This window comes from Antechinus flavipes, chromosome 1, assembly GCF_016432865.1.
Source record: "Antechinus flavipes isolate AdamAnt ecotype Samford, QLD, Australia chromosome 1, AdamAnt_v2, whole genome shotgun sequence".
Taxonomy (NCBI): Eukaryota; Metazoa; Chordata; class Mammalia; order Dasyuromorphia; family Dasyuridae; genus Antechinus; species Antechinus flavipes.
In genome coordinates, this window is record NC_067398.1 from 160,841,194 (window position 1) to 160,862,745 (window position 21,552).

A 21,552-nucleotide genomic window follows, 5' to 3' on the forward strand; every position below is an offset into this window, starting at 1 on the left:
CCTAACTTTTTTTGTTTATGAAGTTGCCGTTGTCCAAAAGCTTTTACTCATTGGCTATATTTCTTTTTCATATAAGCCATATCTTTGCTAGTCTTACTAGTTAGGAGCAAGATTTCAAACAGGAAAAACAAATTTTATATTTAGTTGATACAACTTTGGGCTTTGTTGATGGCATACAAATCAATATTACTGGATGTACTTGGAAAGAAAGAAAACATATGTGTTCCACTTTCCACCATTCACTAGCTCTGGAAATTGAAGCTATACACATAACTGCTCCTAGGGTGTTAGATCTGTCTACAGATTGCCTAACCACTAGTTAGCTCACAAATGTTAGGGGCTGGGCAGTTTTATATTAAATTGGACTAAAGAATCTGGAGCCCTTTGCAAATGTGCCAATTGAGAATATACTTTGACTGTAACAATCTGACTAGGTCAAATAAAAGTAACCACAGAGTTTAGTAAAATTCTTTTGAATTCAACTGGCACTTATAGATGAATTTTCATTATTCCTTCTGGTTATATGTACATGCATGTTGTTTCTTTCCCTTCTCTGGATGATATAGACTGATAACCTACATCAATAAGTCATGATGCATGATATTTTGCTTATTTTGCAGACTTCCACTGGTGATACCATTGTTTCATCCAAGTCTTCAGCATTGGCTGCAGCCCGACGAGCTAGAAGGAATGAAGGAAAGATGCACAAACATAACATGGAACCTGGGAGTCTTTTATTGGCAGGGGTAGAGATTCCAGAACCTGTCTTCTTTTGCACAATAGAGCCACCTTCAATAGCCAAACAGCCAGGTATAGATGCAGTTACTATTATAATTGACTCAGATGATTAATATGAAGCATTGGATAGTTCACACATAGATTTAGATATCGTATAAATACAAATGTTTTCATGGGTAAAACAAATTATCATCTGAAATTTCTTGGCACTAATTTTTCATCTAAGCTTGGCCAAATATTTTTCTGATTTGATCATTTTGCATTCTATGTTTGAAATCATTTTTTCCATTATTGCTGATATCTTTATTTTTGCTTTTATGTGGTTTTCCCTATATTAGCATTGGGCAGATGGGCCCAGAATTCTCCCCAGAGATAATGGTTTGGCTGTTTTCAGAGTATTGACCATTTAACAGTTTTCAAAGATGCTGTGTTTTTGTCCCAGATTGGGGCTATAGTTGTGTTTGTCCTTCAATAGAATATAGTGCAAAATATTTTTATGGGTTAACAAACACACCATATTATCATTAGAACAAGATGTTAGTAAACACTGGTGATGAAAAAATATGTGGCACTTATATATAATGGAACATTTTTCCAGTTTACAAGAAGTACAATATATTGTGTGTGTATTTATCTATTTTTCTATTTATCTATATAAAATCTTATTTAAACTTAAGAAAGTTATTCATTAGATATCATATGAAACTTTAGTTTATTTATTTTATGACCTTGAATAATATTTAACAGCATTTGCTTGATTCCAAATGCTATTTTATTGGCTAGATACATAAATGTTTATATTTTTGTATGATCCTATTAGATTGTTAATTCTCTGATGGCAAGGGCTGTATTTATTCAACTTTATAATATCTGTAGCAGCTAGCACAGATCACAGATCATAAAACTGAAAAAATCTTAGCGAGCAGCTGGGTTTTTTAAATAGAAGAGAAAACGGCCCCAGAATTATCAATAATAATAATAGTGTCTATGTATATTTTCTTTCAGAATAATCATACTAAATGGCTGTGTTTACTATGATTATTCTATGACTGCTCAAAATATTTTAGATCCTTTTTTAACATAACTACTTAAAGAACTAGTTTATAAATCATCTGAATTAGTCTTAATGATTTATAATCTCATCTTGTTCAATCTACGGCCAGATTCAAAATTACACAAAAAGAAAAAGAGGCATTTAATTTCCTTTTAAAATACTTGATCCAATGTCTTGAATATTCTCATTTGACCTTTATTAGGTATTTAAAACAATGTAGAATCCAATTAATTAACCGTTAATGAAGCTCCTATTAAATGTAAGGCACTGGGTTGTTTTTTTTTTTTGTTTTTGTTTTTTATTCATTCATTCTTTTATTTATTTACTGATTGATTGATTGATTTTTTGTTGAGGCAATTGGGGTTAAGTTACTTGCCCAGGATCACACAACTAGAAAGTGTTAAGTGTCTGAGACCAGATTTGAACTCAGGTCCTCCTGACTTCAGGACAGGTGCTCTGTGTACTGCACCACCTAGCTACCCCTGGGTTATTTTTTTTAAAAAGATAGACAGAAGCCTTTAATTTTTACTTTATTGAGAACCTATTTGAAAGAGTAACTGGTGAAATTATATTAACTCTTGTTAATTGTTATTTTATACATGAATCACATTGTCATTTTCTTTTTAAAACTAAGACATTTCTTAGTGATTCCTTTGAAAGATAGTATCATTTCATTGTTTTAGACATATTTGGTACAAATGGTCTGTATCCTGCAACTACTAGTTCTTTCTGTTTTTACTTTATTCACTTTTACTTTCATTGTTTCATCTTTCACATTTTTTTGCATGTCTGTTTTGAGTTGGTTACTTTTGTAAGTGTCACATGAAATGTTAATGTTTATCTATCTGTACATAGAACTGGATCGAGCGTTGAACTGCCTTCAGCGTGAAGATCCTAGTTTAAAGGTGCGATTAGATCCTGACTCTGGACAAGTAAGCATGTTTCTATTTTTAAAAATCCCATATAAATGATAATTTATAATGATGTTTGTTGTAGAAAAAAAAAGATATGTAAAACATAATGTATAGCTTTGTCACATTGAATGGCAAAAAGAGTTTTATTTCTTTGCAACATTCATTTTAAAAAAAATGTATTTTGAGTTCTGAATTCTACCTACCCTTCCTCTGTTGATTAAGAATGCAAGAAATGTGATGTCAGTTATATCATTCAAAACATTTCCATATTAGCCATGTTTAAAAAAAAAAAAAACAAGAAAAATAAATATAGTGAAAAAATTATGCTTCAATGTGCACTCAGATGACATTAGTTTTCTCTCTGGAGATAGATAACATATTTCATTAATTGTCCTTCAGAATTGTTTTAGATCCTTGCTTTGATCAGAATGACTAAGTCACTTAAAATTGATCATTGTACAAAATTGCTATTGTGTTCAATGTTTACCTGGTTCTGCTCACTCTCACCTCATTCTTTATCAGTTCATATAAAACTTCCTAGGTTTTTCTGAATGCCTTTTGCTTGTCATTTCTTATAGTACAATAACATTCCATCACTATCATAAACTATAACTTATTAAGCCATTCCCTAGTTGATGGGCATGCCCTCACTTTACCAATACACACACACACACACACACACACACACACACACACACAGACGCATGCATACACACACACTATCAACTGCTATAAATATTTACTTATTTATTTATTTATTTGTTTGTTTATTTATTTATATATTCAGGTCCTTTTCCTTTTAATAGGATCTCTTTGGAATACAGACCTACTAGAGGTATTGCTGGGTCAAAGGGTATGCACAGTTTTATAGCTCTTTGTGTATAATTCCAAATTGCTCTCCAGAATGATTGGATCAGTTCACAACTCCAGGAGCAGTGTATTAATGTCCCAATCTTTCCACAGTGTCCTCTAATATTTATTATTTTCCTTTTCTGTTAGCCAGCCAGAACTAATTTATTAAAAGGCCTCTTAATTACTTGTTCCCATATCACAAGGCTCTCAAGTTTCATTTTCTGGTTTACATATTCACAAGATTAGAACCAGAAAACTAGAAATGGAACACAAATCTATTAGAAGCAAACACAGTTATATCAGTGAAAAATGAGGCTACCAGCTTGACAGTGAGAAGAGTGACTAATAATTCTCAAAAGCTAAATCAGAACCATGATATAAATTTGCACACTGTACTATAAGTGATTGTTCATCATGAATTGATTTAATAAGCATTTTCATCCAGACAAGATTGGTTTATATCTTGTGTCTCCCTTTTTAAGAAAGTAATAACATATATCATAGATATTAAGAAGTATTTCTTCAAGCATGGTTAACATCTACACCAATATTTACACTTGATCAAAAGGGGTGAACTTCAGTTAAGTATTTTAATCAGAACATCCCTAAATGGAGGATGTGTGTGTGTGTGTGTGTGTGTGTGTGTGTGTGTGTGTGTGTGTATTAGGGAAATTATTTGTAATGAGTATTGGGTATTCCTTTTTGTGGGCCGCCATTTAGGGAGGATATTGAGATTCAATAAATTGTCCACAACGAGGCAACCATATGTAACTTGGTTGAATAAAAGAATTCCCAGTTTCAATGAAGTAGAGATAATTTGGTCTGGATGTGGAATTCATAATAGTTGTCTTCAAGGATTTGAAGAGGTGATGTTGCAGAGGGGCAATTTGCAGCTCAGGATAGAAACATAACTAAAAGCTACCCAGAAGGGCCTGGAAGGCAGTGGATTGAATCTTAGCCCAAAGGTTGTATGTGCACTAGTCAAATGTTGCCGTGAGGATCCTTAATCAAATATAGGTTGGATTTGAACAAGACTTCATAAACTTTTTCCATTCATGACGTCTTTTCACTTGAGAAATTTTTACATGACCCCAAATATAGAGATATATACCCCAGCTATAGAGATATATAAAACATGTTTTATATATCTCTATATACCCCAGATATAGAGATATATAAAATATGTTTTATATATCTCTATATCTGGGGTCATGTAAAAATTTCTCAAGTGTAGGTATCCAATATAGTATAGGTATCCAAGTGTAGGTATCCAATAGGTATCCAGATGAAACATTTACTGATCATAAATCATGGTTTCATGATTTATTCCACATTCAGTTATGTCTGAATATGAGGCCATGACACATAGTCTAAGAAGCTTTGGCTTCAGAGGTTCCTTCCAAATCTTCAATTCTATGAATTTGAGAGCAAGTCATATAATTAATATTTGTTAATGTTTGACATATACATGCATGTGTATATATGTATATATAATATATTTATGGCATAGATGTTTATGATTATAAATATATTTTTAAAGTTCAGAATCATATATTCAGTATCACTCTTTGTTACTCTTAATCTACCTTGTACTCCTCAAAATGTTAATAAAGTCTTAGTCATATAAGTAATAATAATAATAGTATTTCTCTTAATGTTGATTTTTAAAATAATCATATTGGAAAGCTACACACTAATTCTAATGATGCTACCATTGTTTAAAGCATTTTAGAAACTCCTTTTATGAAATTCTCTTTAGAATCTGTTTGTAAGTTAGGTGAATCAGTCTTGCTAATTTAAAATCACAAGTTGTTTTTGTTGTTGTTTTCTAAACAAAACTGGTATTCCTCAGCTTGATTGCTCACCTCATTCAACAGAGCAGTCTCCAAATGACCTGTAGCTGTTGACATAAATCAAAGTCACTCCAAAGAGTCACCATTATTTTGAATAGGATACTCAAAAGAATATGCTGCAAACTCGAGAGGTAATTCCAGAACAGGAGTTCCACAAGAGTTTTGATCAATGACAGTTCATTGGAACAGCATCCAAAGGTTACTCATTTGAAAGGAATAACACTTTCTTAGATATATCAATTCTATTGTGGAGTAATTTTATTAATTTTTTAAAGCAGGAGTGGGGAAGTTTTAGCCCATAGCCATATAAGGCTCACAAAATCATCTTCTAAGGGGTGAGAATGAGCTGAAAGCTACGTACAAGTTCCCACTGCTTGAGTTCAATAAATTGATAAATTTATATGGTCCACACATGAAGTTCTAAATATCCAAATGGTTCCCACCCCTATTTTAAAGAATAATCCCCCCTTATAAACATCCTCTTAATTATTTTCATCATCTTCCTTTTGATTTCATAATTTTCATAAATGTCATAATTGGGAGACATTGTATTATAGGGAAAAGTGCTCTCACCTTTGAAGTTAGTTGCCTAATTTCTATGAGTCTCAGTTTCCTCCTCTGTAAAATAAGGAGAATGCTGTACCTACTTTTTGTTATTGTTGTTCAATCGTGTCTGACTCTTCGTGACATTGTCTGGGGTTTTCTTGGCAAAAACTGGAGTGATTTGCCATTTCCATCTCCAACTCACTTTATAGTTAAGGAAGCCGAATCAAATAGGGTTAACTGACTTGCTCAGGGTCACACAGTAAGTATATGAGGTTAGATTTGAAGTCAGGCAGAGGAGGCTTCCTGACTTCAGACCTGCACTCTGTGTACTATGGCGCCACCTAGCTACCCTGGCTGAGTTGTTGGAAGGAAAGCAGTTGTTAAATTTTAAAGCTCTATCTGTGAATAAGAGAAGAAGCTTTATTCTGTCAGCGACAGGGAACTCACTGATCCACCACCATGGATCTCACTTGTGTAAGTAAGTCATAGGAAATCATCTGAGGCACACACAGCTTAAGTGGCTAGGTCCATGGAAGAAGAAAATTTAAAGCAATGTTCCTGGTAAAAGCTTTTTTAATTTTAATTAGAATATATATATATATATATACTTTCATTTTCATTTTCCAGGTTCTTGAAATGTACTTTTGAATTCTGTTTTATTTTGTCATAATTGGCCAAAAGGAATGCAGTTAATGGGATAGTCTTGCCTTAGTTTGCCTTTCCAAATATTTTTCTCATTACATAAATGGTATAGTATATGTACTCTGAAGTCCTTATCTTGTTTTTTGAATTTGATTTTTTTCTTCTTCTTTTCACCAGACTATTCTCTGTGGCATGGGGGAGCTACATATTGAGATCATTAATGACCGCATCAAGAGAGAATATGGTGTTGAGACCTTCCTTGGTCCTCTACAAATAGCATATAGAGAAACCATTCTAAACTCAGCCCATGCCACAGGTACAAAAAATAAAAGAAAATATGACACATTGGTTCTTCTTGTGTTTCTAGGAAAGCTGTCCAGATCATTTAGCTCAATTTTATCAAGTAGGAATTAAGACCATACATTTCAGTCCCTATGTTTTTAGTCATTTCAGCCAAAACACTCCAAAACCAAAAAACTCATAAATCTGTTTGCCAGCTATGCACTATACCTAAGTCAAGCAGCCAGTACATGCTTTTGGTGGTCAAATTTCAGAAAAAAGCAATAGCTTTTTGGGGATGACTTAAATAATACTGTCCTCAGCTTATGGGACAATTCAGAGGTATGTATCCTATTCTTTTGTGCTAACAAATGCTAGTGTGGTATCTTTCTGTACAAAAATCAACATCCAGTTCAACTCAAGGAACATTAAGTGGTTGTTTTTGTAAAATGGTACGCTTGTCTCATGGAAACACATCTTCATAGTTGAGTCAATTTTTCTTCTGTTTGATTACAGATACATTGGATAGAACATTAGGAGAAAAAAGACATTTAGTGACTGTGGATGTGGAAGTGAGGCCATGTGCAAGAGAAAAATCAGAAGTAGTCCCTGTTATTGAATATGCTGAAAATATTAGGGAGGAGCTTCTGCAAGAGTTTCAAGAGGCCATTGAAAATGGAATTCGTAATGCATACCTGCAAGGTATAGTACATAAATTAGAGTAGACATTAGTATCCCTCTTACTATTCTCATCTCTCTCTCTCTCTGTTTTTCTGTCTTTTCTCTCTTTTCACCCCTTTTTGTCTCTCCATTGGAAATTAATACCATTGTTATATCCATCTCAAGTCTTGTTTTTTAAACTAGTTACTTCTCATTTCTCAGTGGTGGAAAAAAGCTTATTTAAAATGCTAGAGTAATTGTTTTCCCCTTTCCAGGACCATTGCTTGGATTCCCAATTCAGGATGTTGCAGTTACTCTGTGTTCATTGACACTTCACCCTGGCACCTCTACAACAATGGTTTCTGCCTGTGTCTCCCGTTGTGTTCAAAAGGTATAAAAGTATTGCCCTTGTTTCTTGAAGGTGACTTTACTCAATATTATTATTCAACTATTTCCAACTCTCGTTGGCTTATCCCTCTTGAGTTTCAAAGTCAATAAGATTTTCTTTTCACATGAAACATCTCAGACTTTTAACTTTTGTTGTTTTCCTGGAATTTCAGGGGATAGTGGGGTTTTTGTTTGTTTTTTTACTTTTTACTTTTATTTACATGCTAGTGTAACATTTGCTCTGAAGTCATAAGCTTTTGTTTGTTCAATTTTGGGGAGGGCTGTCTGTCATTTGAATAACTTTTCTCTTCTGGTTTAGGAACAATTTCTTCCTTTTCAGTATATATATCTGAATACAGCAAGGGGAACTCATATATGGGTTGTTTTGATCATGAGCCCTGTCATATACATGTCATATTTTGAGAGACTTATTTGTTTGGATATACTTAATAACAAGAGTCCACATCCAAATCCTACAGTTCCTCTTTATTATCTTTTTTGAGCCAGTGGCCCTGTGTCTATCCCCATTGCTTAGTCTGGGCACCAATGCCAACTTCACTATATATCAGCAGGAGGGAACACATTGCTTGTTTAGTATGACATCTTTCAGATTAGACATTCATGGCCTTGATAAGTTGTTTCGTGGGTATTCTTGAAGTTAGACCTGGAGTTTTGAACCTTTGACTAGCATGATTTTGAGGGTTGGGATTAAGAGAATGCTTGTATCATTTCAAATGATTTCCTAGGACCACTCAAGAGAAGAAGAGGAACTAAAAGGCCTAGAAACTCAATGGATGCAGTGAAATACATGAAACATCACATTTTATCTAAATGTAACCAAGTAGCCAGGTTTTGACATAGCAAACACAAGTTCTGGGCATTTCCCCAGATATTTTGGATAGATTGGCATGATTGAAAAAGCCCTGATTAGGGGCCAGTATTTTCTCAGGTTGTTTCTAATCTAAAAGATTTTAGACAGATCAAATTGGTGCCAAGGTCACTTCCAGCTGTTCTTCATCTTGTTCTTGAGTCCCACTCTGAAGGTAGAGTCACCCTTTGAGGATTTCTTGCCTTTCAAGGGAATAAACCTTTTTTGAATAATTGGAGGATTTGTTTATAATAATTGAATGAATTGGAGAGTTATTTAAAAGGCCTTTATACAGTCAGAACTTTATTGTATTTTCAATTTCTGCCCTTTAAATTGTTTTCTTTAAGAAAATAACTTACATCCTTCTAGCCTTTTAGTCAGAGGATTATGTTATGTAATTGAATGGTACTTTTTTTTTTTTAATAACTTTTTATTGACAGAACCCATGCCAGGGTAATTTTTTACAACATTATCCCTTGCACTCACTTCTGTTCCGATTTTTCCCCTCTCTCCCTCCACTCCCTCCCCCAAGATGGCAAGCAGTCCTATACATGTTAAATAGGTTACAGTATATCTTAGATACAATATATGTGTACAGAACCAAACAGTTCTCTTGTTGCACAGAGAGAATTGGATTCAGAAGGTATAAATAACCCGGGAAGAAAAACAAAAATGCAAGCAGTTTACATTCATTTCCTAGTGTTCTTTCTTTGGGTGTAGCTGCTTCTGTCCATCCTTGATCAATTGAAACTGAGTTAGAGCTCTTTGTTGAAGAAATCCACTTCCATCAGAATACATCCTCATACAGTATCGTTGTTGAGGTCTATAATGATCTCCTAGTTCTGCTCATTTCACTTAGCATCAGTTCATGTAAGTCTTGCCAATCCTCTCTATATTCATCCTGCTGGTCATTTCTGACAGAACAATAATTAAATGGTACTTCTAATTCTTAAGTAAGTGAATTTCTACTTATAGCAAGGTTTAGAAACAGAATTTTCTATATATATATATATTTTTTAATAATTTTTTATTGATAGAACGCATGCCAGGGTAATTTTTTACAGCATTATCCCTTGCATTCATTTCTGTTCCGATTTTTCCCCTCCCTCCCTCCACCCCTTCCCCCAGATGGCAAGAGTCCTTTACATGTTGAATGGGTTGCAGTATATCCTAGATACAATATATGTGTTCAGAACCAAACAGTTTTCTTGTTGCACAGGGAGAATTGAATTCAGAAGGTATAAATAACCCGGGAGGAAAAACATAAATGCAAGCAGTTTATATTCATTTCCAGTGTTCTTTCTCTGGGTGTAGCTGCTTCTGTCCATCTTTGATCAATTAAGGCTCTCTTTATCAAAGAGGTCCACTTCCATCAGAATACATCCTCAAACAGTATCATTGTTGAGGTATATAATGATCTCCTGGTTCTGCTCATTTCACTCAGCATCAGTTCATGTAAGTCTCGCCAGTCCTCTCTGTATTCATCCTGCTGGTCGTTCCTTACAGAACAATAATATTCCATAACGTTCATATACCACAATTTACTCAACCATTCTCCAATTGACGGACATCCTTTCATTTTCCAGCTTCTAGCCACTACAAACAGGGCTGCCACAAACATTTTGGCACATACAGGTCCCTTTCCTTTCTTTAGTATCTCTTTGGGGTATAAGCCCAGTAGAAACACTTCTGGATCAAAGGGTATGCACAGCTTGATAACTTTTTGAGCATAGTTCCAAATTGCTCTCCAGAATGGCTGGATGTGTTCACAATTCCACCAACAATGTATCAGTGTCCCTGTTTTCCCACATCCCCTCCAACATTCCCCATTATCTTTCCCTGTCATTCTAGCCAATCTGACAGGTAGAAACAGAATTTTCAATCTGGAAGTGTCCTTAGAGAATTTCACTCCTTCATTTCCCAAAAGGGAAATTTGTTGTCTACCAAGGGAAATAACTTGTCTAAGCTGTCACAGAGAGTTTTAGTCAGGTCTAGAGCTTGGGTATCACAAAACAGATAGTGGCAGTTGTTTTAAAGGATATCATGACTATCTTTGGTGGCTGGCCTAGCAAGATCATTACAGAACATTACAGTGCTACCACATTAAATAAATGGTAATTACTACTTGCTTCCTAACTCCTTGTTTGGTTGTAAGCCAGAGTAAATTGAAAGCCTTTATTCTATCTTAGCCAATTGTTTCCTTCCGTGTCTGATGCTAAGTCTCTGATTGTACATTCCACTGTAATGGACCCAGTTATCAGAATTCCTAGCAATGTAAGTCTTCTTAGCAATGACCCTATTACAGGGTGATAAGGATGAAAATTTGCTGATTTCTCTGTGCCTTTTTGTTTGCAAAGTTTTAAAAATAGGAATCCTATACCCTTTTTTATTATGATATTGTGGAGATGAACTGCAATAATGTATGAAAATACATTTTATTTTTGCTATGACATTGGAGTTTTCATGTTGGGATCTCTTTCAAGAGGTGATTGGTGAATTCTTTCAGTGGCTATTTTACCTTTTGATTCTAGGACATCAGGGCAGTTTTCCTCGATGATTTCCTGAAAGATAATGTCTAGGTTCTTTTTTTTCATCATGGTTTTCAGGAAGTCCAATAATCCTTAGATATACATTTTATTTTTGGAAAAAACTTATCAACCATGTTATATTGAACATGATAAGTGAAGTAAATATTTCTTATTAATTATGGGCAAAGAAATTTTGTGTGAAAGCCACAGGCTGTATGACCTGTTACGGTTCTCATGTTTATATACAGTTGGGTTTTTTGTTATTGTTTGGATATATCAGTGAGGAATCACTTTTATATTTAAAATGTAATTTTATGTTTTAAGGAATTTTATTTCATTAGGAGATTTTAATGTCTTTATTCATAGGCTCTAAAGAAAGCTGACAAGCAAGTTCTGGAACCCTTTATGAACCTCGAAGTTACAGTAACTGGAGACTATCTCAGTTCTGTCCTAGCTGATCTTGCTCAGAGAAGAGGCAGCATTCAAGAAATTCAGAGTCGTCAGGATAACAGAGTTGTTGTTGGATCAGTTCCCTTAGCTGAAATGATGGTATGGACTATTTTGTTACTTTAAATTTCATAGAGTTTGGGTATCATTTACCTGAGAGGTGTAAATGTACTGTAAATGAAGAGAACCAGAAAAATTGGTTCGGATGAAAGGTCCGAATCTTTATTAAGAGAGAATCAGTGACTTTCAACAACTAAGAAATAGTAATGTAATTTGGTTTTCAGTGATAGAAACATTTATAGATATGGCAGCTGGGACTAACAGATAGGCAGGCAGTTCCTCTCTGAATATAGGGAGGCAAAATCGTCATCTTTTCTTTACCATGTAAATATCTTTAAAATGAAAGTTGCCAATTCAGTGAATTCGAAACCATTTATAAACTCACAAATTTAAAGCAAGAAATAACTTTTGAGGTCATCAACAAACATTTTTTAATGTCCAGCAAGTGCCAGGCATAGTGCCTCAGATAGTGGGAGAGAGACAAAGTGAAAATGGTTCTTTCTTCAAAGAACTTACTGTCTAGCCAGGGGGGACAACAGATACATATATGAGTATATACAAAAGAAATATAAATTGACTTGGGGAGGGGGGGAAGCTATAACAGTTGGAATTGCATGGGAATCAGGAAAGGCTTCATAAAAAAGATGGTTCTTAAGGTGAACTTTGTGGGAAAATAGGGATTCTGAGAGACGAATTCAGGCCCAAGGAATAGCTGGTTTAAAGGCACAAAGATGGGGTTCTAGAGGAATAACAAGAAACACAATTTGACTGGGTTGCAGTATGCCCAGAAGGGAATAATAAACAAGACTAAAAAGGTGAAATGAGGGTCATCTTGGGAAGAGCTTTAAATAGCTATGGAAGCAAACTATTGGCTTAATTGTTATCTGTACTGTGTTCTACAGTCTTTTCTACAGGTATATAGGAACCTGGGTATATTAGGAACCTGCTTTCAAAATCTATAATTGTCAAATACTATAAAAATAACTAATATGACAAATTAATCAGAGGCCTCAGGTAGGCACAAAATAGATAACCATCATGATAATGGAGAAACCAGAACAAACAAGTGCTGATTGTCTCAAATTAAAATATACTTTTTAGTGAAACATGTCATAGTTTAGACCAGTAAGACAAACTCAAACAGAAATTAATCTCAGCTGTGGCATGTTGCTTGACTAAGGAAATCACAAACTAACATTATCTGTGTTGCATTGGGTTTTTACTTATTTTGTACAACAATTTCCCAAATGCATTTTAATCTGGTTTGAGCCACATTAGATGATTTTGCAGGAGCAGTTGTGTTTTAGTTCCAACTCTTGTCTTAACTTCTCTTTCTTACTTGGCTTTTTCAATTGGAGAATGAAGGGATCGGACCACTCAATTATCTCTTGCATTCTTTACCAGCTATATAACATCCTACAACCTTGAGGATGTGTATTGAGCAAATATATTTCTACATAAAGCAAGCTTGGTATGGAAATCATAACTAAATAAAATTCTTTTTCTTTTTTTAAAGAAGAAAACTCAGTTTCATTCAAAATTAAAATCAGCTGTCCAGTTTCAACTTCATTATCTTTCTTTGCTTATTATCAATAAAATGGTCAGAAAGAATGGGAAAAAGAAATTGAGAGCATAGATATTTTGATTCTGATTAATTGACTTATCATTTCTTCTGAAATTACTGTGTTTAGGGTTATTCAACTGTGCTCCGAACTTTATCATCTGGCACAGCAACTTTTGCACTAGAGCTGTCTAATTACCAAGCTATGAACCTTCAGGACCAAAATGCTTTGCTTAATCGAAGAAGTGGACTGGCCTGATTACTTTTATTACATGGAAATGAAAAGACTGAGAAATACAGTATCTCACTTAAGTTTCTTCATTGTATGAAGATCCACATTAATGACTTTTCCTGAGAAGGGAGTTACTAATTTTCACTTATGACTTGAAACAAACGCTGTCATGCTAACTCTATCAGACTTTGGCTACTGGAGTCCTACTAGTTGTTGATGATCATTTAAATTGTTTTAAATAGCCTGACCTAAGGGAACTACTCCTCAAAAGGTAAGTGTTCAAAGTCTATGAACTGTTTTCAAAGGAAGAATTACCAACTGTTGCTCCAATTCACTAATAAGAAAAAAGGCAAGTTTGAGTAAATTTGAAATTTCAGCTCATGCCTTAAAAATTTGCACATATCTCAGTCCATTTTGGAGGGACATCATATTAATATACTGAGAATCACATTAATACACTGTTGATAAAGCTGTGAATTGCTTCAACCATTTTGAAAAACAATAGGAAATTATGTAAGAAAAGTGGTTAAACTATTCATCACTTTGATGTATTTATCCCACTCATGGTATAGCATGAATACTATGTGTAGGAAACAGAATTCTTGTAACAAAAACCTGTAAACAAAGTAGGTGTCCATTGATGTGAAATGACTGAACAGTGGGATGAAAATGAAATAGAAGAAATGGCTAGTGTGAAGAACATGAAGACACGTGGGAAGATTTAAATGAACTAATGTAGAGGGTGAAATTAGAAACAATGGAGTGAATGCATCTATAAATGGAAAAATTACTAAGGTCAGGTAGTCATTGGAAAACAGATAATGAAATCTCCCTCCCTCTCTTGTCCTCCCAGCTGAGGCAAGAGTCTAAATATGCAGGGTTTTTTTTTTTCCCTAAATAGTATTTTATTTTTCAAATACATGTAAAAATAGTTTTCAACATTAATTTTTTTTTTAAGATTTTGTATTCCAAATTTTTTCTCCATTCTTTACTTCTTCCCTCCCCAAGACAGCAAGCAATTTGGTATAGATTATATATGTATGATTTTTTTAAAAGCTTTTTATTTTCAAAACATACACGGATAATCTTTCAACATTGACCCTTGCATAGTCTTGTTTCAGATTTTCCCCTCCTTCCTGTGACCTTCTCCCCTAAATGGCAAGCAATCCAATATATGTTATACATGTTGAAATATACGGTAAATCTAATATGTGTAAACATATTTATACAATTCTCTGGTATAAGAAAAATCAAGATCAAAAAGGAAAGAAAATAAGTAAGAAAACAAAATGCAGGTGAACAACAACAAAAGAGTGAGAATGTTTTATTGTGATCCACATTCAGTTCCCGTAGTCCTCTCTCTGGGTGTAAATGGCTCTCTTCATCCCAAGATCATTGAAACTGACATCAATCATCTCATTGTTGGAAAGCATCCTGTTCATCAGAATTGATCGTTGTATAATATTGATGTTGCCGTGATGCACGATGTTTTTAAACATATTTCAGTATTTGTCATGTTGTACAAGCAAAATCAGGCCAAAAGGGAAAAACCATGAGAAAGAAAAAGCCAACAAACAAACAAAAAGTTTGAAAATCACACATTTTGATCCATATTCAGTCTTCATAGCTTTTTCTCTGGAAGCAGATGGCATTTTCCAAATGGAGACTGTTGGAATTGTCTTGGACTGCATTTTGGTATAGGATGTAAGATGATGTTCTGTGCCAAACTATTTTCCAATTTTGCCCAATAATTTTTGTCAAATAGTGAGTTCTTATCCCAGAATCTGGAGTCTTTGGGTTTATCAAGAAGTAGATTAGATTATTATAGTAAATGATGATTGTGTCTTGTGTACCTAACCTGGATCACTGATCCACGACTCTTATGTCTTAGTAAATGCCAAACAGTTTTGATGACTGTTGCTTTACAATATCATTTTAGGTCTGGTATGGCTTCATCTTCCTTTGCATTTTTTTTCCATTAATTCCCTTGATATTGCTGATCTTTTGTCTCTCCAGATGAATTTTATTATTCTTTCAAGATTTATAATGTAATTTATTTTGGCATTTTGGTAAGGCACTGAATAAGTAGATTAATTTAAATATAATTGTCATTGAAATTATATTAGCTCAGCCTATCCATAAACAATTGACATTTTTTCCAGTTGTTTAAATCTGATTTTATATGTGTGAAAAGTGTTTTGCAATAGTGTTAATATAGATCCTGGGTTTGTCTTGGCAGGTGGATTCCAAAATATTTTATATTGTCTCCAGTTATTTTAAATGGGATTTGTCTATCTCTTGCTGCTGGGTTTTGCTGGTAACATATAGAAATGCTGATGCTTTAGCTTATATCCTGCAGCATTGCTAAAGTTAAGTGTTTCAAGAAATTTTTTAGTTAGAATTTAGTTTAGAATCTCTAAGATTCTCTAAATATACCATCGTACTACTTGCAAAGAGTGATGGTTTTGTTATCTTATTGCCTATTCTAATTTCATTAGTTTCCAAAAGGACGGATTGTTGCATTCAGTTATGTTCATCACATTTGGTATTCTTGTTTCCCTGTTTTTGTTATAAGGGAAGGTTCAGTTCCAAGAATCCATGAATGAAAGTGATCAAGAAATTGTACAATAAAAAAAAGTTTTTTAAGGAATCCACCTGCTCTTTCACATTTAAAAAAAAAAAAATTCCTTTAGAGTAGGCAATGAGGAAACCAAACTATCACTCTTTGCAGATGATATGATGGTATACCTAGAAAACCCCAGAGATTCTACTAAAAAGCTATTAGAAATAATTCATAATTTTAGCAAAGTAGCAGGATACAAAATAAATCCCCATAAATCCTCAGCATTCTTATACACCACCAACAAAATCCAAGAGCAAGAGATACAAAGAGAAATTCCATTCAAAATAACTGTTGATAGCATAAAATATTTGGGAATCTACCTACCAAAGGAAAGTCAGGAATTATATGAGCAAAATTACAAAAAAGTTTTCACACAAATAAAGTCAGACTTAAATAATTGGAAAAATATTAAGTGCTCTTGGATAGGCCGAGCAAATATAATAAAGATGACAATACTCCCTAAACTAATCTATTTATTTAGTGCTATACCAATCAGACTTCCAAGAAAATATTTTAATGATTTAGAAAAAATAACAACAAAATTCATATGGAACAATAAAAAGTCGAGAATCTCAAGGGAATTAATGAGAAAAAAATCAAATGAAGGTGGTCTAGCTGTACCTGATCTAAAATTATATTATAAAGCAGCAGTCACCAAAACCATCTGGTATTGGCTTAGAAATAGATTAGTTGATCAGTGGAAAAGGTTAGGTTCACAAGACAGAATAGTCAACTATAGCAATCTAGTGTTTGACAAACCCAAAGATTCTAAATTTTGGGATAAGATTTCATTATTTGATAAAAACTGCTGGGATAACTGGAAATTAGTATGGCAGAAATTAGGCAAGGACCCACACTTAACACCACATACCAAGATAAGATCAAAATGGGTCCATGACCTAGGCATAAAGAACGAGATTATAAATAAATTAGAGGAACATAGGATAGTTTATCTCTCAGACTTGTGGAGGAGAAAGAAATTTGTGACCAAAGATGAACTAGAGACCATTACCAATCACAAAATAGAAAATTTTGATTATATCAAATTAAAAAGCCTTTGTACAAACAGAACGAATGCAAACAAGATTAGTAGGGAAGTAACTAACTGGGAAAACATCTTTACAATTAAAGGTTCTGATAAAGGCCTCATTTCCAAAATATATAGAGAACTGACTCAAATTTATAAAAAATCAAGCCATTCTCCAATTGATAAATGGTCAAAGGATATGAACAGACAATTTTCAGATGAAGAAATTGAAACTATTACCCTCCCAGCTGAGTCAAGAGTCTAAATATGCAGGGTTTTTTTTTTTTTCCCCTAAATAGTATTTTATTTTTCAAATACATGTAAAAATACTTTTCAACATTAATTTTTTTTTTAAGATTTTGTATTCCAAATTTTTTCTCCATTCTTTACTTCTTCCCTCCCCAAGACAGCAAGCAATTTGGTATAGATTATATATGTATGATTTTTTTAAAAGCTTTTTATTTTCAAAACATACATGGATAATTTTTCAACATTGACCCTTGCATAGTCTTGTTTCAGATTTTCCCCTCCTTCCTGTGACCTTCTCCCCTAAATGGCAAGCAATCCAATATATGTTATACATGTTGAAATATATGGTAAATCTAATATGTGTAAACATATTTATACAATTCTCTGGTATAAGAAAAATCAAGATCAAAAAGGAAAGAAAATAAGTAAGAAAACAAAATGCAGGTGAACAACAACAAAAGAGTGAGAATGTTTTATTGTGATCCACATTCAGTTCCCGTAGTCCTCTCTCTGGGTGTAAATGGCTCTCTTCATCCCAAGATCATTGAAACTGACATCGATCATCTCATTGTTGGAAAGCATCCTGTTCATCAGAATTGATCGTTGTATAATATTGATGTTGCCGTGTTGCACGATGTTTTTAAACATATTTCAGTATTTGTCATGTTGTACAAGCAAAATCAAGCCAAAAGGGAAAAACCATGAGAAAGAAAAAGCCAACAAACAAACAAAAAGTTTGAAAATCACACATTTTGATCCATATTCAGTCTTCATAGCTTTTTCTCTGGAAGCAGATGGCATTTTCCAAATGGAGACTGTTGGAATTGTCTTGGACTGCATTTTGGTATAGGATGTAAGATGATGTTCTGTGCCAAACTATTTTCCAATTTTGCCCAATAATTTTTGTCAAATAGTGAGTTCTTATCCCAGAATCTGGAGTCTTTGGGTTTATCAAGAAGTAGATTAGATTATTATAGTAAATGATGATTGTGTCTTGTGTACCTAACCTGGATCACTGATCCACGACTCTTATGTCTTAGAAAATGCCAAAGTTTTGATGACTGTTGCTTTACAATATAATTTTAGGTCTGGTATGGCTTCATCTTCCTTTGCATTTTTTTTTCCATTAATTCCCTTGATATTGCTGATCTTTTGTCTCTCCAGATGAATTTTATTATTCTTTCTAGATTTATAATGTAATTTATTTTGGCATTTTGGTAAGGCACTGTAGATTAATTTAAATATAATTGTCATTGAAATTATATTAGCTCAGCCTATCCATAAACAATTGACATTTTTTCCAGTTGTTTTAATCTGATTTTATATGTGTGAAAAGTGTTTTGCAATAGTGTTAATATAGTTCCTGGGTTTGTCTTGGCAGGTGGATTCCAAAATATTTTATATTGTCTCCAGTTATTTTAAATGGGATTTGTCTATCTCTTGCTGCTGGGTTTTGCTGGTAACATATAGAAATGCTGATGCTTTAGCTTATATCCTGCAGCATTGCTAAAGTTAAGTGTTTCAAGAAATTTTTTAGTTAGAATTTAGTTTAGAATCTCTAAGATTCTCTAAATATACCATCGTACTACTTGCAAAGAGTGATGGTTTTGTTATCTTATTGCCTATTCTAATTTCATTAGTTTCCAAAAGGACGGATTGTTGCTTCAGTTATGTTCATCACATTTGGTATTCTTGTTTCCCTGTTTTTGTTATAAGGGAAGGTTCAGTTCCAAGAATCCATGAATGAAAGTGATCAAGAAATTGTACAATAAAAAAAAAGTTTTTTAAGGAATCCACCTGCTCTTTCACATTTAAATTCCTACATGTTAGAAACCCAATGTTAGGGGAAGGCTAAATGAATTGTAGTATGTGAATGTGGCGGAACATTATTGTGTTATGAGAAATTATAAATATGGAGAATCCAGAGATTTATTTGAGTGATGTAAAGAAAATCAGTATTTGTAATGATAAAAAGAATGTAAATGAAGAAGAAAAAATAAAAATGAATGCTGTGTAAATATAATGAATAGCTTAATTTGTCTCTGAAGCAGAGATAAGAAAAATATACCTCTTCTCCTTTTTTTTGAAGAATTAGGGTACTATAGATATTGAGTAATGCATATACTCTCAGACTTGATTAATGTATTGGGTGGTTTTGCTAAACTGTAAATACCCTTTCCTTTGCCTCTGCCCATCCCTTCATCATCTTTGTTACAAATAACAGCTCGCTGGGTAGGGGTTATTTTTTGAAACAACGATGAAAATTAAAAAATCTCAAAAAATTTTCCCCTGAAAAATGTTAATATTTCTGATAAGAAAGAGTATTATCTACTATATACATGTTATGATATTCTAGGTGGGTCCTTCAAATATATCTCCTCATACAACTGATGTATAACAGAAGCCTAAGTTTTGGTTTGGGGCTGGGAAAGAGAGGGGGAGAATGCTATGAAAGGTTTTGTAGAATATAGCAGAACTTGTTAGCAAACTTTTCAAGGATGTCGGAGGAGGGGGTCATATTCATGTCATAATAGTAGAAATTAATATCTTTAAAATAATTACAAACTAATAACAATAGCTGACACATTTCTATGGTGCTTTAAGGTTTGCTTTCTGGTAGAAGGGACTGAGGATAGTCAAGGATTTCAAATAAGCATTAGCTCATTAAGACATGCTCTAAAGATTGAGGGCCAATGAAGGTGACAGTGTAAATGAATAGGTAAAATTTGAAGATAACCATTTTTCCAACTACTTTGAAAAGGCAATTTAAATATTATACATTTTATATCACAGCTAATAACAGAAATAGAAGTTGAGAATAATAAGCAATTTGATGAGGATTATTTGTAAAAATGCACAGTTTATATTTTAATATATGTAATTTCAAAATTAAGTCAGATCACAGTGCAAACATCAGCTGGAATGGTTTGGTCCTCATTCTGCTCCATTTGGGCACTTAACATTTCACAATATCAAAAAAATTGGTTGTGCTGGTATTTCACATTTCCATAGAAAGGGAAAAGCATAAACGAAGGAAACAATTGAGGCTATTCCTGGAAATAGGCTCATTCCATGGTTGACTGTGGGGGTCCTCAACTAATGCAGACCTACTGACACCAGCTGGAGTCTGAGCACTTACCCAATTATCATCGCCTCTGTGACCTTCAGAAGTCTCCGGATAGGACAGAGCAGTTCTGATACCTCTAATGCAGAAACTTTATTGCTTGGTTACATCATCTTGTCTCTCCTAACGTTCTCTCCTTCTTCTGTCCCATACTTATACCCCTCTCATCTCCCTTGCCAACGTGCCGCAGCAACAAGGATGTGTTTAGTTTGTGTATCCAGGAGCCCAATTCCTGAGACAGTGGGGGCAATCTCAATTTGATGCATGCTCAATGCCTTTCCTGGTGTGTCTACAGGGTGTGCCCCGGACTTGTAGCTGGTGAGACAGAACCCACACCCGAGGCCTCAACATCCATTCCCAAGAGTGAGCTGACTGTGATCCAACCAGCCAAAGACCACAAGGGTCAAGTTTATACAAGACTTGTCTTTGCACAGACTTGTTGCCTATGCAAATGGGGCATTGTGTGCAAGGTACATGATGAAGAGTCTCAAGATTAATGCAGACTCTTGTTATTCTGTTCCCTAGCATTCTTGTTGCTAGGTTCTCTAGCAGTTGACTTTTTTTTTTTTTTTTTTTGAGCAGAAGTTTAGTTGCTACTGCATAAAAGATATTTTTTTAAAAGGGGATAATACAAATATTTTAGTGTTAACCTTTAAATTTTTCAAGAACTGGTTGTGAGATCTTTCAATCTGAAAGTGACCTTAGGCCATCTAATACTGCTCTCTCATTTTACAGATAAGAGAAGTAAAACCCAAGGAGGGAAAATGATTTAAGCTCCTAGATTTAGAAATGATAAGGATCTTAGAGGTCAGTTAGTCCAAGCCCCCTAATTTTACAGTTGAAACTGACGGGGAGAAGTTAAGTAATTTGACTAAGCATAAGCAAGGGTTAAAGGTGAAATTTGAACA

General features: G+C 33.9%; 1 protein-coding gene and 1 long non-coding RNA gene across 3 annotated transcripts in view; one reads left to right on the forward strand and one right to left on the reverse strand.

Annotated features, from left to right (window-relative positions):
• The window catches only part of GFM2 (GTP dependent ribosome recycling factor mitochondrial 2), a 57,676-nt gene extending 38,340 nt beyond the window's left edge, over window positions 1-19,336 (forward strand). The window contains exons 15-22 of one of the 2 annotated variants that reach the window (XR_007952987.1): window positions 621-810; window positions 2,648-2,724; window positions 6,777-6,915; window positions 7,395-7,580; window positions 7,814-7,929; window positions 11,688-11,870; window positions 13,520-14,500; window positions 17,545-19,336. Coding sequence is in view for 1 of the 2 variants with exons in the window: in XM_051992157.1 (XP_051848117.1) it covers window positions 621-810; window positions 2,648-2,724; window positions 6,777-6,915; window positions 7,395-7,580; window positions 7,814-7,929; window positions 11,688-11,870; window positions 13,520-13,648 (1,020 nt within the window). In the remaining variant the exon portion in view is untranslated. Of the gene's footprint in view, window positions 1-620; window positions 811-2,647; window positions 2,725-6,776; window positions 6,916-7,394; window positions 7,581-7,813; window positions 7,930-11,687; window positions 11,871-13,519; window positions 16,487-17,544 lie in introns of those variants that run through there. The other variant, XM_051992157.1, reaches the window with a different exon arrangement.
• The window catches only part of LOC127558883 (uncharacterized), a 28,406-nt gene extending 7,383 nt beyond the window's left edge, over window positions 1-21,023 (reverse strand). Inside the window, exon 1 of the long non-coding RNA XR_007952992.1 lies at window positions 20,660-21,023. This is a non-coding gene — a long non-coding RNA (uncharacterized LOC127558883). The remainder of the gene's footprint in view (window positions 1-20,659) is intronic.
• Between the last annotated feature and the right edge of the window lie 529 nt (window positions 21,024-21,552).